Below are 16,260 nucleotides of genomic sequence, written 5' to 3' on the forward strand. Positions count from 1 at the left end.
TTTATTAACTCTTGCTGCTGCCGTGTCTGCCTGCATGCCGAGTCACCCTTGAACAAAAAAAGAGCCGTACAGCTCGATGGGTCATTTACTCGGATAATAAGCTTCTGATTCTGATATCACTGCTTGCTGCAAGAGTTCCGCATGGAAAGTTATTCACCTCGTGACACAACACACGAAGAGCGCTCTTGGATTATAATTGAAGAGGCGTGGAGGAGGAGGAGAGGGGGGGGGGTCGCTCAAACCAACTGACTTTGTTTTCCTAAACCCTCACCAACCAACCACCTCGTTGCGGCCCGCCCTCCTCCTCCATCACCTGGATATCCAATCGTGTTTCCCTCCCCGTCTCACGTTCCTCTCCTTTAGCCCGCACCTTCCGATCCATTGTTTGCGATCTCCTCTCTCTCTCTCTCGAGATGCCCAAAGCCACTTCCTCTGAATGCGACGCGGGAATCGCTCCCCAATTCTTGGCACCGGCAAGGCTCCTCGAGCGGCGCAAGTTATTCGCGACGGTCTTAATGCGGTGGAGATGTTAATTGGACTGCGCCGTCGTGTAGGACAGACACAGGCGCGGCTAAATCTGTCTCGCCAGGGGCGGAGAACGGAAGGTCGCCGGTTCAAATTTCAGTCTTGGGTTGATTCGGCCCACAGTCTCCTTCTCGGTCGGTAAAATTGGAAGGGTCAAAAGTGGTTGCATCACGGACTGATCTTTGCCATGTACATGTGGATCATTTATGCCCGTCTCGATCAGCACAACCCAGCTCCCTGTCTCTATTGGCTGACCAGCACACATTGTTTTCTCACCAGAGAGACTTGTGTAGTTACAGTAATACGTGAGTAACGATCCCATCGGTTAATCAACGGATATCAATTCTTAAGTTCACGAAAACACGTGTCAAATCACACCAGAAATAATTTACATATTGATTTTAATTTGCACGTGTTGTATGCCTAAAAACCGAATCACCCGGAATTGCCCGATCTCATCAGATCTGAGGAATGTTAAGTAGTGTTGAGCCAGTTTCGTGCTTGGTTGGGTCACCACCATGTAAAAAACAAGCATTGTCGGGTACTGCAGGGCTTGTCAGCAGAGGGCAGCGCAGCATTCAATTGTTGTACCATACTCTGCTCGATAGTCTATGCGACCGGCCTCCACCAATCCACACCAACTAGCATGACGTATGTTCATGTAACCCCCCGACAACCCAGATGGCGTGGAGTTGTGAGGGAGGCCCTTATCGTCCTGTGGAATGACAACAAGGCTGCACTAATATTTGTTGTATGCGATTGGTTCACATGGCCACTACCGTTTCCTGCAATGTTGGTTTAACAAAAACTCATCAATAATTCGAGCATTGAATCATGACTCGGTAATTTGTTTTTACTAAATTTTCTTAAACTTTTTAATAATGTCTATTTCTAAATATCGACTTATGGTTAACTGTTCATATGCCAATGTAAGACTGTTCATCTGGAAACATCCTTCAAGCTAAATTTATATCAGAGCCCCACGGTGCATCGTCTAGTCACCAATTATTATTCAATCTCTCTGCCGTCTCTCGTGTAAAGAAGGGTCATTGCCCAAAAAGTCCAGAGATGTTCTGCTCTGAGCATTCAGGTGGTGCTCATAGTCCCGTTTACCGCCGTGAGCCAGTGCTGGAAAGTCACTGCTGGAAATCCACTATTCCTGTGGCAGAACTGAGTCTATCCATTGCTCCACTTCCTTGACAAAATGACTCATTTGATTGAGCCCGGGGGGATGATGGGGCGACAACAACCCCCGTTCCAGGATTTAAACTTGCAAACTTCCGATTGGGAGCCACCTGTTCTAAAACATGACGTTACAGTACGTTTTGTTTTCCTATTTTAGGGCAGTGTATTCTCATTTGATGGTAATTTATATTCATATAGAGCGCCTTCACCCAAGGCGATGGATGCGTTGCGTTTTTATCGTGCAATGTTATTGAATTGCTGCTGTGTTGAATGATTATGGCCAGAGTAATGCACGAAACACAATTCACTCATTCCTGATTTCTTTTCTGGAAGCACGTCTGTGCTTGCACCACCGACTCAAAACGATTCAAGAATTTCGCGGCACCCTGAGATACATATATAATGAGGCATCGCGAGGCTTGGGTGAACGCGTTATTATGGAGACAGTGGATGAACTATTTCAGGCGCAAAGCACAGGGTGGTCCCTGACATCAGCTGACGCTCGAAAATAGCCACAGTCCGCTGCTGAAACGAGACGCCGAGAAGGGTACAGGGCAAGCTTCTAGCTTCTCCTACAAAGCCTCCATGCAAACATGTCCCAGCTCCCAGAACGAGAAAACGACTGCAATAGTGCGTGTGCTTGCTTCGTGTTGCGTATTAATGTAATTATGTCCTTTGTTTATCCATGAAAATGCCAGTGGGTTTTCAGATGCTTTTTCAGGACCCTGCCCAAAAGTATTTTAACTTTTTTATAATATATATTTTTGGTTGGTCTTTTTTAAATGTATTTTCCACGGCAAAAATAACAGCAACATAACATGTACGAAAATAGGCACAAAGCCGGTGGACGCAGCTGGCAACATATAATCAAGCGCAGTGGCATGTCCATGAATTGAATTTAGATTCAATGCTGATGATAAACCCCCGAAGGCTTTTCCCTACCCAGTACGTGTTGGGTGCGACATCAACACAACACACCTCGCGCACAATGGTTAAGACCCATCAACACTTTATTTACAGGAGGGAAACCCAGGACACTTTGAAAAATACTTAAAATAAAACATCCACACAAACTTCATGCACTATTAAAAAACGTCTTTAAAAACTTCTACTGCTAGGTAATACCATAACGAGGATTGTTGAGAATGCAATCTATACAAGCTAAGGAACAAGTACAACACATCACGGTCTTTCCGAAACAAACACTTGCCGACACGTGTTCAACAACACATTACGAGCAGGTTAACAGTCAGTACAGTAGTAGTCTCAGAGCCGGCATACCGATTTGTTACCACAACAAGGCCAAACATTATATCAAGACAGATTTTTTTTTTAGTAACTGAAACCCAGTGTTCGGCAGAAATGAAAAAGGCATCATTATTCTGCGTTGCATTTAGATTAGATTAAATTGCTGCAATACATTTCCACATGATAAGCCATTTAGTTGAGCTATCATTTGTGGCCAGGTCGCTTCTGAAAAATTGGCTAATATCTCAGTAGGCTTTGCCTGGTAAGATACAAATTGTTAAGTTTTATTTGTATATATATTTTAAGTGACTTGTTTACCTGTCCGATACTTTTCACTCCTATCGTGTTTTTGTATTGTTTGTTGTTGTAACGGTCTGATCTGCCCCTACTGGACATGTGAAAAAGAGCTTTATAGCTCATCGGATTCCTCCAGTATAAATATTCTGAGTCTGAATATAATATATAATAAGTGACTCATGGAATGTTGAAGTAGTGGTGCCATTTCCTTCCGCTTAAATACACATCCATATTTCGCGAAAGGTACACTCCATTTCATATTAAATAGGCAATGATGCATCAATGAAATCGATTCTTAGCCTCTATGATACATGCATATAATCGTGCATGTAAGAATGAATTATTTAATGTGCTAAAATTATACGCTGAAAAATGTAGGCTGATGAAGCGAACAAAACAGTAACGAAATAAAAATACAAACTAGGTGGTAAAAATGAGACAGATTCTTGTATTGAATCGTGACCTCGAATTGCTACAAGAACATCAAATCGGTGGGGAGGTGACTCTTCACAGATGACCTAATCCGAGACCCGAGTAACAGAACTTCATTAGAATTTGGGGGGGGGGGGGGATAAGTGTTTTTGACAATAGCTTACTCATGGGATGTAACAGGCTCTTTAATTTAAACTTCGCAGCAGACAACATACTTTCGTAATTCGCCTGCAGAAATTACTGGGCAGCTGCAGGAATGTGACTGTCAATTCAATAACGAGTGCAGACAACTTGGCTATCCAGCTACCAAACGTGTATAATTTATCAACAATAACTGTGAGTGCACACACACCACAAATAATATCGATCACAATATGCATCAGCAAAGATAGCCTTTTACAGGAAAATTCATGCAAATTATTTCAGAATTCATGGAGGCTTGTGGCGCAAAAATAATCTTAAAATCGTCATCGAAGCAGCTGGGATAAACATGGGAGTCCTGCTCTATCATCATCTTAGCACACGCTTTCCTGCCCCGACTGCGTGGTCACGGCGTGCACTACAAACCAATGGTGCTCTCAAGACCTTTCCTGAAAATGAGGTTCGAGACCTTGGCTTTTCTGCCAAGTCCACTGCGCTTGAACACAGATTGGAAGGATATGGCAAGCCAAGTCCACTCTGTCACGATTCTGCAACTAGCCAAGGGCTAGGATGCCATTTATCCAAGCATCCTCCAACTAATTTCAACAGAGAATTTCATTATGTTAAATAAATGAGAGTACTTGAGTTTCGAAGATTAAAAACTAATTTCAACATTTCTCTCCTGCAAGGGAAACATGTTATTGTTTGCTCTGGAACTCCCTGTTTACATTTGACCAGATGTGGTCTAGCAGAGTTTGCTGTGCTGGATAACAATGCTTGGAAATTCAGTTATCGTTTTTTAAAATATGTAAATTGATTTATCCTTGTCCCAGTCAGAAGCATTTGCCTACATTTAGAACTTTTTTTCCATCAATGAAAAACAATCTACATGCAGATCGCTTTCTTGGAAATACAAGAAATTATTTTAAACAGGAGTGCATCAAGATATCATTCTTGCTCGAAATGAGTAAGCAGTGAATGTTTCAGCCATTTGTTTTAGGCTTGCAGCCCTCTGGGTCGTTTTAAGGGTCTGTTATAGTTTTCGAAGTTTCTGTAACATCCTGCTGTGCTGTGGCAGCACTCATTGCACCTCTTTGGGGTGTCAATTTATGGGCCATGCGCGCAGGCAGCTGTGGTCATGACTCTAGTCCTAAGGGGTCATAAATCGAAAATAACACTTTGTAAAGGGACAGCGAGTAGTCTCTTGCAAAAAGGGTTGCGAATGGCAACTGGCGATGGTTAGCTACTGCAAGCTACATTACGGATCTATGCATGCAACTCAAGACGGAAGATGTGTCATATTTCCGAGCATGATCAAATATGATCAGTTCACAATGTTGTTCCCCCCCTCCCCCATGACTCATTGGCATGCATACACGTCAATGCAAGGAAGTATCTGTGTACTCAATAGACCGTCCATTCCCCAAGCAAGTGCTGACACCTATGGTCTGTTTTATCTAAAGGATGGTCGTTTTAACGCTCAGTGTACTTCCAATAGAGGAAATGTATGTACGTAATGTACATGCATCCAACGTGCATTCACCAAGGTGCTCGCTCGTACCCCTATTCGGGATCATGTCTCAGACGTGTGCTCATGTCTCTTGCATTGGCTCCCAGTTCAAACCCACGTTGATTATATGATTCTGATACTTTTGTAAAAGGCTTTAAACGGGCTTGCTCAACACTAATTCAACAGTTGGTTCAGCCACACATCACCGTCATCTCCAAGGTCTCCCAATCGTGTCCTACTCGATGCACTATGCTCCAGGCTTTGGACCTGGGGTGATGGGGCTTTTATTTGTATGGCACCCAGGTGCTGGAATTACCTGCTCCTGGAGGTTAGGGACTTGGAGTCAATACAGACACTTAAGTCCTGGCTGAAAACTCACCTATTTAAAGCCTTCTATAATTTTCCATCTTGTCCCTTTAGGCTTTCTCTCCCCGATTACGTATTTATTCCATCCCCCTTTACATTTGTGGAACTCTGAGATACATTCTCGAAGGGCACTTTATAAATCAAAATTATTATTACTACACAATTGGAAAAAGAAGCTTATGAAACAACAATAAGTTTACCCTCAAATTAATTTTAAGCAATACCACAAAAGCTTTTATAAGCAGCCACCGACTTAAATTGACAAAGCAGCGTGAAGAAGATTCCACTGTGCGCCACATGAGAATTATGCCAAATGGGTTGCTATTCAAATCCTGATCAGCTATTAGATATTCCCGATAGATGTTTTACAAGGCTCTCACAATGTTGCAAAAACTTGTGAACTAAAAGTTTCTGTAATAAAATAAATATATCTCGAGGTTAGTGGCATATGTTACAGTGCACAAACGTAGAGTCCCATTTGACTTTTGTTTGCATGCTAGGAGGCGAAAAGGCTTTTGAGGAATGTAATGAAAAACCCAGCAACCATACTGGTAGACCAGGAAGACCAAAGCTGTGGCAACCAGGAATTGTGGCTTTGGGACTCTTGAACAGCAAGTGTGTTTTATTTTCCTTATCGCTGCTGCTGCTTCAGGAACAATAAGAATGCTTCCCCCAAAGCTCAGCTCTCGAAAGAGGACCCTGCCTTGCTCTTGCGGCTCAGAGGGAAGGTGGACTTGCTCTGTGGCTGGGTCATCTTGCTGGCCAGGTACACGAAAGGCTCCAGCAACGTCCGTCGGTCTGTCACCGTAACCTCCCACAGCCGCACCTACACATTGCAAGTCGAGTGCATGGGTGTCAAACACAGCAGTAATTACAAATCATGACGATGGCAGTCAATTACAATTTAAACGGAGCTATTGCCGAAGGGCTGTCTCCAGATTAATTTGTCCTGAGTCACGGAGATTGCGCTGTGATGGCATCATGGCTTGTGTATCCACGCACCTTCTCGTTCTTGGCCCAAAGCTGGGCTGCCTCTGCCTCTACTTGCCGGTAATCCGCCAGGTCACTCTTGTTTCCCAGCACCAGGATGGTTACCTGCCACGGGAAGCGTGCCAACTCAGGGACAATTTTCCGTATAACGAACAACCCGCAAGTCCTTTGGATTTGACTTGTCCCTTTCAGTCAGCCAACTAAACTTTTTAACGAATATCGTGCCCTGTCTATCTTCAACTTTCTCTTGCCATCTCTGCACTGTATGTGCCAATTTATCTCGATTTCTCACTTTTCTCTGTTTCTATCCGTTTCTGTTTCCTGTCCCTTCTTCTACCTCTTTCTCCCTGTATATATTCCTCTCCTCCACTCTATCTCATCCACTTCCCTCACCCCCTGTCTCCCCGTTTCTCTCACCCTAGCTCTCCTTATTATCACCTCTTTCATATCAATGGCTCTTGCCTCTCTCTAATCCGTCCTCCCATCTCATGCCTTTTCACTGTCTCTCTGCCCCTCTCCATGCCTCTCGATGTCTCCCTCCCTCCCCTCTCGTCTCTCTCCTCTATCGTATTTGCGCGTCATACATGGCCGGGGTAGAGAGCGTGTGGGCAGAGAGGCATGACTTCAACACGCCACACGAACCCGGTTCAACACCGTGGAATACGATGTGACATCCTTGCACAGATGTGCGATATGACGTCACTTCCACATGCGCACTTGGCCCGGCACCAGGCAGGAATCCAGGCAGGAACCAGCCAGAAAACTTTTCTACTATAGTATAAAGATATAAGATTTTCTGATTGGCTGTAACTATTCACTGTTCAAAACCACCTATTGTGTTGTGTAATTGTCATCACAGAGCAAGGTTATGTGTTTTATGTAAAGCTATTAATGCTACCAAGTTGATATCTCTTGAGACAACTTGATAAACATGAGGTGCACATTTGTTGCCACAGCAATACCAGCAAATCCCGTGAAATGTTCGCAGTTTAAGTGTCCCACGAAGACTCCATTTGCCCCGCATGAGTTATCAAGACGTTTCTTCATTATACAAAGTTAACATTCGAAAACATCACATTATAAATCTGGTTTCTCATGGTTAGAAGGAGCTTTTTGATACTGGCAAGGCATGGCGGTTGCTGGAGTACAGACTGACCGCCCCCCCCCCCCCCCCCCCATGGCTGGCACCACCACCACCGACTACCTCTTTCTTGTCGCGGGCCTTGTCGATTTCCTTCTTGAGGTTCTCGACGCGGCGGTAGGACTCGCGCGAGTCGATGCTGTACACGAGCACGAAGCCGTCGCCCAGCGCGAGGAGGTGACGTGGCAGCTCCACGCCGCCTTCGCGCAGGCCGCGCGTGTCGTACAGGCGGACCTGCTCGCGCACGCCGCGCTCCGTCTCCATCGACGCCACGTAGATGTCCTCCTGGGTCTCGTTGGTCTCCGAGCCTGCAGCATCCGACGGCCGCTTTGTTTGGCCGAACCCCGTTTCTCTCACGGCATTCTCTAGCCGCCAACCCATACGGTTTACCACATATTCTTGTACAGGAAAATTGAGTTTTCATGTCCATATGGCGTACAGCCGTTTCAATACGGGTAATTTTTTTGTCTGTGTTTCGCCCTTGTGATGGGACTTTGTGAGGATAAACGTTGAGATTTCTAAGGCCACGGGGTTACCAATAAGGTCTGAATTGGTTTGTAATAAGGTAGGCACTGGCAATGGGTTGACAGGTATGATATTCCGTGAGCCGATTAGTTCACATGAAGAATTTCTGCCATGCTTCGTGTACCGGGTTAGCAATACGGGATGTGCGACAATGAAGAATGTGAGATCTGAGCTCTTGTTAACGCCCGATGACACTGGATGTAATTTCCAGCAAAACATTGTATATAAAAATAGTTAAACATGTTGCTTGCCGTTCAACATTCCGGTTTTGCTAATTAACAATTTACATGCATGTTTGCTCACGTAACAACTTTATTTTATTGTCGCAAATTTATAAACATTGCCATATCTACCCAATCTCGGCAAAATAAACTGTTTACTAATCCTATTTGTCCCAAAAGCCTATGCATAACATGAACGAAGAGTATACCACAGTCGACGTGCGGTGGTGTGTGCTCCTACGTCTTCCAAGTGTGGAAGAGTAGGCCAAAAGACACTCCAGAGCAGTGTTCTTCATTGCAAGGCCCGTGGGCCACTGGCGGCCCCTGGTGGCCTTTAGTGCGGCCCCCAACAATAAACAAAGAGTGACAACACCGCTCCATTATCATCATCCTCGTACTGTCAAACCCCAATGGTTTCAAATGTGTGGCGGCCCTCGCACAGACGATGTCTTATCGGCGAAAGTGGCCACCCTATGAAAATGAGTGAAGAACACTGCTCTGGAACCACTCAGCACTGGGATGTTTGTTAACCGATTCGTGTTGGGAGTTGATTCATGTTGGCAGAAAGGCAACGTATACAGCAGATACACCGTTACAAAGATGAGAATAATTTATTGCAGATAAAATTGTGAAAATGCCACCCCGTACACCTAATGATGGAATAAGTCTGTGAAAACTTAAGGGATGTCTGGGAGACATCAGGCTCATGTGTGTTGTGTCGCGTGTGCAATTTGAGACGCCCATTTCAGATAACAGATACAGGTGTCAGTTTAACGCGCAGGCTTTCGCAACCAACATCCAAAATAGATTTTTTTTGGGGTTAGATCGCGTAAATATGTGTGCCGTTAAATCCGCCACCACCCGACACAGCCAATTAGCAAGGTTTGTCACGTAAACAGAACGTGCCAATTCGTTATTAGCACAGCACAGCGGTGTGTTAGAGAGCAAAGCCGCAAAATTTACAATCTGAGAACGACGTTTCACCAGTAATTACGAGCCTCATCCAGACAAACCTTACTAATTGGCTGTGTCGGGTGGTGGTGGGTTTAACGACACATTTATATACAGGGTGCCTCAAAAAATGTTAACACTCATATGGGACTATCGTTTTGAATGGCAAAAGAACGGATAATACGCTGTAACATGAAAACAAATGTAATGTTAATAGCTTCATCATTATCAACGCGTGCCTGGAATCTTCTCCAGGTGGTTCTCCAGAGCCCGGAGGCCACGTTTCTTGTGGTATTGTTGCAAATTCTCGGAAGTGTTAACATTGTTTTGAAGCACCCTGTACTTACGCGATTGAACCCCCCTTGCCCCCCAACAGAAACCTGTTTCGTAGAAGATAAAGGTGTGTGTGTGTGTGGGGGTAGCAGGTAAGTGCTGCGCTACGAATCCGGCGACCCGAGTTCGATTTCCGCTCACGGCCAACACCACCAGTGACGATTATCAGAACCGGTCCTGGGCCTCCCTTAGGTCGACTCAGCCTCAACTGAGTACCCGGTGCGGTGTGTAAACATCGCTACTGGGGAGACAAAGGCAGCCGGGCGTGTTGCCGGCCTTCATAGGCGCTACTCGCTAACAGCACTCTACCCAATCCTTGTCTTTGTAGTGCTAAAACCAAATACTAAAAACCCTCGCGCTCGTCTGATGAACGCCCCACCGACGATGAAGATCTAGAGGCGAGAGACCGTGGCGAAGTTCTCACCGACTTTGTGGTTACCGTACAACAGCTGCTCTAAGATCGCCGTCTTCCCCACCGAGGACAATCCGCACACCACCACCTTGCAACTCTTGCCCATGGCCTCGAGCAGCGGCCACTGCTGAACAAGGGGAGAGAGAGAGAGACGGGGAGATCAACAACAACAATAACAACACGCTTGCTGCTCTCGGTGTCCCTGGGGAAAGGAGCTCGTTGCTATATCTCGTCAATGCAGATCCAGGCCATGCGTCCGTGCAGAATGCATTGCTGATTGCAACTTATGAAGATCAACAGAGATATCAAGAAATCGCCGGCGGATACTTAAAAGGTAAGGGTTGTGATCTTTACAACTTGGGAAGGCAAGGGAACGACTTGGTTCCGACGCAATGCACGACTCTAGTTCACTCTGAGCCCAGGCTAAGGTACCAGTGGGATTGTCAAGGTTCTGTGTTTATTGCTCGCGGCAAAGTTGCAAGAGGCAGACTTTTAGGATAATGGGGGTTCAGGTGTGGCTTAGTGTGGCTGCCACACTAAGCCACATTTAAGGTCATTGCAATGCAGTCTTCATTTCCGAGGCTCAGAGACACATTTTAGAAAGGCATCCGCGCAAAACGATGTGGTTACAATGTTTCACAGGCCGCAATTTTAATCTGAAGAAACCAGGCCCGCTCGAACGTCGCGGAACAGAGCCTGCCTCGCCTGGCCCGGAACCCACAGCCACCCTCGCCTCCCCCGGCAGCGGCTCTAGGCAAGATCGAGGCCGCAGGCAAACGAAAAAATCCCGAGCGATATCGCGAGACACTCACCGCCGCGATGTTTTGTGCCGAGGGGAGATTGTTGACAAATTTCGACACTAAAGCAACAACGGCGCGCTGCTGCGCTTGTATTAGCCCCTTGCTATGAATTGTTATTGTTCGTAAAGGCGTCTCAATGTTGTGAAGCGGTAACCAGTGGTGACGTCACGCGCTGACGTCATCGAACGTGGTGGCCATTACGTCACCCCGCGTCCGGGCGCGTTCTCAAACCGCGTTGAGTCACCACCGCTAAGGAATAAGATTTTATTGTGGGAAGCGTTTCACGTTTTAACGACACCTTTTAAAATAAGACGTGTACCCTGTTTGTGTATACTCGATATGAAAGTGTGCCGTTACATTGGTACAATGATACCTAAACCACAGCCGACTTTAATATACGCTTTATTATAGAGTCGTAATTAAATTATTAGTACAACTGTAATATTATATTCGGTGTAAGTACTTCGTTATACGAAACAGCGTCGACTGCATTTCTAACAGTCGCACTTTTTTAAAGTGCGTTCGGGGCAAACAAAAATAAATAAATAAAGTTCAAATAAACTGGGGTGCACTTTGCAAAAGCGCACGAGCCAATGGGAAGCCGCCATTGAGCGCGGACCGCTACGAGGCCACCCGCTTGGGCGCTTTATATCCCTCCGCGCCCTCTGCCGGCGCTATTTCGACACCCCCCACCCCACCCACCCCCCTACGCTGCCGCTCTGCGTCCGTGATGCGGACGGGAGAGGCGTGTGTCCCGCCGCCACGCGCGTCGTGTCGTAGTCCGTGACGAGGTGAGTTGGTTACGTCGCTCGTGACTCCGCGTGGGGTGCTCGGGGATTTTTTTGGCGGGAGTTGCGGTGTCTCTCTTGTTGTGTTTGTGTGTGTATCTCGACGTCTTTGTGCGAGCGAACGCGTCGCGTTGCGTGTTGGCGGTTAGAATAGAACAACAATAGATGGACAACATCCACGACCGACACGAGAAGAAGCGGCGGTAGTAGCGACGGAGGCCACGGAAGGCGATCGGCCGTGTGCTCCGTGCAGGCAGATGTGGTAGTTGTGTAGTACGAAGAGTACTCGTACAAATCGCAATAGTACTACTACACGTTGTACATGGTCATACTACAGTGTACACGTGGGGGCCTGTGGTACTATCGCAGTATCTAGTGCACGATAGTACGTACAGTAAATACTAATGCTGTTGTATCACAGCCTACATACTAAGAGTACGTAGTCTTAACATAGTACATATAATGGGTTTGTAGGATACGAGTAGTGTGTGGTACATACTAATTATACACAGTAGGGCATGGTACTGAGAGTACGTTGTATGGAGCCGTACATCGTACTCCACGTGCGTATATGAAGTCTTATAATAGCAAGTGTTATATGCATCAGTGAACGATAATACGTACACAATATGGCATAGTATATAGTCATAATATACAATATGTAGATACATATAATGGCGACAGGACTTGTAGCACAAATAAGTGTTTTACATAACGCTTTTACATGCACAAGAGTACTTGGCAATGTACAATATTACACGAAAAATCGTCCCATTACAAGCCGTACACGTTACTATAAACCATGAACAGTATATATGGGCCATCAACATTAGCAGTATGCAGTCCAACATGGCACATGTATTACAATACATACATGTTTATACACAAGTAAATTACTATAAACCACGTGGTGTACACATTGCGTTGTGTGCAACTCGAGTTCTATAACACGAGTACACACTGATGTTAATGCGTACACAATAGCACCTAGTAATACACTTAAACATCACTGAAACGTGCAATATTGACTTAAAGCTTTGATCACTGCAAGAATTAATATTATTTTGGTCTTAAGGTAAAGTTTTTTTGTTATTTTCTTTGAACCTATCTCCGTGAATTTACCGAAAGTCCCAAAGGATATGAAAACGTGCAATATTGCAACTACACAGGCATACTACACGATAATACACTAATACATGCTCTTAGTAATAAACTACCATGGCATATACAGCATACAGTACATGTGGGCAACACGATTTCATTATAAATAGGGTGAAGTACACTAATAATACTTCAAATCTAGAATAATACTAATGCGTATTAGGCAATATAACAGTACCGTACATAGAGTACTATATGCATAATACATATACGGCCAACTATAGTTAGAACTGCAGTATTTAGTCCCAAGACACGTAGTAATATAGTTCACAATATTCCATGGTATATAGTCAGAGATACTCTACTGCCCCCCCCCCCCCCCATTACACACAGATTAATGATACCTAAGTAGTTTTTATGGGCAGGTGATGTGTGACGATTGGAGTTCTGCAGTTAACTACAATTCAATATCGCTTTCTCAGAAAGGATGTGGGCAAATTGTTATTGGTGTCTGTAGGACCACGTGTCAAGTCCAACGAAAACACCGATTCTAGTTGATTACAGCAAGATTCTACGAATATTGTATTTTAACAGGCGAGATCTGTGTGTAACACACCATTGCCCAGTGGGGCCAGGTTTGTGGGATCCTCTGATGGGTCTTACCCGGTAATAATAAAACAATACTTATAGTTGTAATCTCCCAACATTTTGAAGACTTGCAATGCTCGCAGTCCCATGCGATGGCGTCACAGGAAACCGATTGTGATGCGTGTTGGTGATGGAATGAGACGAAAGTGCAGTGGGAGGTGGAGGGCGGTGCCAAGTCGTGTAAAGTTCCAGGTTGGGATCAGGCGATCGGCATTGCCAAGTATTGAGTCTGCAATTCGGACCCAAAACGTTCTCAGAACGTGTTTTTTTTTGTGCATCAATTTCTCTCTTTGTGGGTACTGCCCCTAGCAGGACTTAACCTTTTCTACTTTCTGGCATGTGTGTAATATAAATACAATGTGTTGCTAAGGTTGTGTGTATGTTAGAACTTATTTCGCACCGGACTTAGCCAGTCGTGCTTATCGGAGGTGCGGGTAAGGACAATAAACTAAACACTAAAATAAATTCTAAAGAAAATTATTTTGAAATGTAGATTTTAAAAGTGTGTAGCTCCAGTGGCTTGCCATACTTCTAATTACTTTGGCTAAGTATTCATGCGTTTTGACTGTTGGGAAGCTTATTTGAAAAGGTAGCAGATACAACTACAAGCTACTCAACATGAAGCTTGTGTTGCCTCCGAAACGTCGTGATTTTTATTTTTTTATTTTGCTTTAATTTTAATTTTTTACCTACGTAACTTTACCGAAAAAACTCAAGAATATGAATACTCAACATGTTTTTGCAAGAAATACCGATTAGCTCCTTGGGAAAAAAGTAGCAACTACCCTTAAAGCTACTGCAAGAAAGGCTGTGTGCGTTGCCGGCCTAATAAAAAAAAACTGCCCCACTTTTAAAAATGCATCACGCAAGACATTGCTGGATATAACGTAATAAATGCACGCCACCATAAACAATCACCCTTGAGTCTGTTAAGCGATATTGTGCGCTTTAATTACGCAGACTTGGCGATTTAAATACAACGGCGATCATCTCGTTTGCCTCCTCTGCCACTGCTGGGAAGCGCTGCTCCCAATTGCAAAGCGGCGCCGTTACGGTGATGGAGCCGCGCCGTTGTTATGGTAACGCAGCCGCGCCGTTGTTATGGTAACGCAGCCGCGCCGTTACGGTGATGGAGCCGCGCCGTTATGGTAATGCAGCAGCGCCGTTACGGTAATGCGGCCGCGCGGTCGTCATAAACAAATGCACGGAAATTTAATGACAAAAATGGCACGGTTAAGAACGGGAGTGTGTTGCTGTGTGTTGAACTTCTTTCGCACCGTACGTAGACATGGCGTGTGCAGCCGCGTCCTTATGGTAATGCAGCCGCACGGTCGTCGCTCGCTCCCTACATTAAACGTTAACAAATGCTCGGAAATTAATGATAAAAGTTACATTTTTAAGAAAGGGGGTATGTATGTTGAACTTGCACAGTTGGCTTCATAAGGTGCGAAACAAGTTGAACATACATACCCCTTAACAATGTAACTTTTATTCTAAATTTCCATGCATTTATGTAGAATTGGATTGAACAAAAACTCACATTTTTAAGTCTCGACAAACGTGGCCGATAGCTTCGTTGTTTCTACGCCAGATGTGTGCAAAAAAAGTCGTCATTTTCAATGGCATCAAAATCAACTAACAGAACATTGTCAAACTTGTTAGTGGGACTCCGTATCCCCACAGATAACAACCCTGCCAAACGTCCTCGTTCAAGTGCTAGCACTGATGCAACTAGACACGATTAGAGAATGGTAGTGCAGTCGCAGTTGTATGTTTATGTCCAAGTTAATTCAGAGCTCGGTTAGGTAAGGGGCCTCCTGCACGCCCATATATATTATTTTGTTTAGCCAGCTGAGAACTCGAAGAGTCGAGTGGGGTCTTGCAAGACTTGAGCTGGGTTACCAAAATCACGAACGCAAAACAAATAACATAAACTACCGATCAGCAATGAAGCGTCTTAAAAAAATCTAAACAAAAAACAACTGTCACGTGAGAAATAGAAAAGATTGCACGTTGTTAAATAATAAATTACAAGCCTATATTGCAGTAAATCTGATACATTTAAGCTAAAAACAGACCGCGACGTGATATTCATTGCATCTATTCGTGTGCAATGTGAAAGGCCGCGGTGACACAAACTTATATACTTTAAAGGTTATGATCCCTTGTTCATCATGACGTCCTTTTTACTTCGATGTCTCAACAGCGTTACGGAGATCACGTGACGTGAGGGTTGTGAGTTGATGCTGAGGAGGGGGGAGGAGGCGTCTCGCCCCCCCCCATGTGGAGTGACGTCACCCGCTCATGATTATTAATGAGGGGGGCTGGTCGCCGTGAAGTGACGTCACGCGCCTTACACACAAACATTGTTGGCTCATTATAGTAGTAAATACATTGGGTTTCCAGAGGCGCCTAATACCAGAGTAGTATATGGTGTATACGCGTATGTATATAAAGTCTTGTAATATTTAAACAATGTATAGTGGTATTGTACATGATTTGTACACGAGTATATCGTCATTCTGTCAGACACTGGTACATGGACAGTGAGGGAATTCAAACAGACTAGTGCTTAGTGTATGCTACTGTACACATAGTACACAGGAGGACAGTACTAATATACACCGTAGCAGCTAGCATTAGACA

General features: G+C 44.8%; 2 protein-coding genes across 6 annotated transcripts in view; one reads left to right on the forward strand and one right to left on the reverse strand.

Annotated features, from left to right (window-relative positions):
• Nucleotides 1-16,260, forward strand: part of LOC144943431 (cyclic AMP-responsive element-binding protein 1-like) — a 36,506-nt gene that overhangs the window by 4,134 nt on the left and 16,112 nt on the right. The window contains exon 1 of one of the 4 annotated variants that reach the window (XM_078870839.1): nt 10,598-10,611. The exons of 1 other annotated variant lie outside the window; for it this stretch is intronic. The gene's annotated coding sequence lies outside the window, so the exon portion shown is untranslated. Of the gene's footprint in view, nt 1-10,597; nt 10,612-11,763; nt 11,869-16,260 lie in introns of those variants that run through there. 2 more of the 4 variants (XM_078870843.1, XM_078870838.1) reach the window with 2 other exon arrangements.
• On the reverse strand, nt 2,703-11,279 carry LOC144943432 (NF-kappa-B inhibitor-interacting Ras-like protein 2). Of its 2 annotated transcripts, none has more exons than XM_078870845.1 (5): nt 11,090-11,279; nt 10,290-10,401; nt 7,899-8,143; nt 6,707-6,799; nt 2,703-6,530 (listed from the first exon to the last, which is right to left on the reverse strand). In XM_078870845.1, exons 2-5 carry the CDS (start codon nt 10,381-10,383, stop codon nt 6,384-6,386), a joined length of 579 nt encoding a protein of 192 aa, XP_078726971.1. In that variant the 5' UTR covers nt 10,384-10,401; nt 11,090-11,279; the 3' UTR covers nt 2,703-6,383. The 2 variants fall into 2 exon arrangements, with proteins under 2 accessions (XP_078726971.1, XP_078726970.1); XM_078870844.1 differs by having other exon boundaries at nt 10,290-10,404.

Source organism: Lampetra fluviatilis, chromosome 31, assembly GCF_964198595.1.
Source record: "Lampetra fluviatilis chromosome 31, kcLamFluv1.1, whole genome shotgun sequence".
NCBI classification, from domain to species: Eukaryota; Metazoa; Chordata; class Hyperoartia; order Petromyzontiformes; family Petromyzontidae; genus Lampetra; species Lampetra fluviatilis.

What these genes read in the sequence shown, in the direction of transcription:
- LOC144943432 (XM_078870845.1), bottom strand. Translation starts at nt 10,383, where the DNA reads ATGGGCAAGAGTTGCAAGGTGGTGGTGTGCGGATTGTCCTCGGTGGGG. An exon ending in AGGCCCGCGACAAGAAAGAG is followed by an intron (nt 6,800 to 7,898) that starts GTAGTCGGTGGT and finishes TTCCCGTGGCAG; the next exon opens with GTAACCATCCTGGTGCTGGG. An exon ending in TTTGGGCCAAGAACGAGAAG is followed by an intron (nt 6,531 to 6,706) that starts GTGCGTGGATAC and finishes TGCAATGTGTAG; the next exon opens with GTGCGGCTGTGGGAGGTTAC.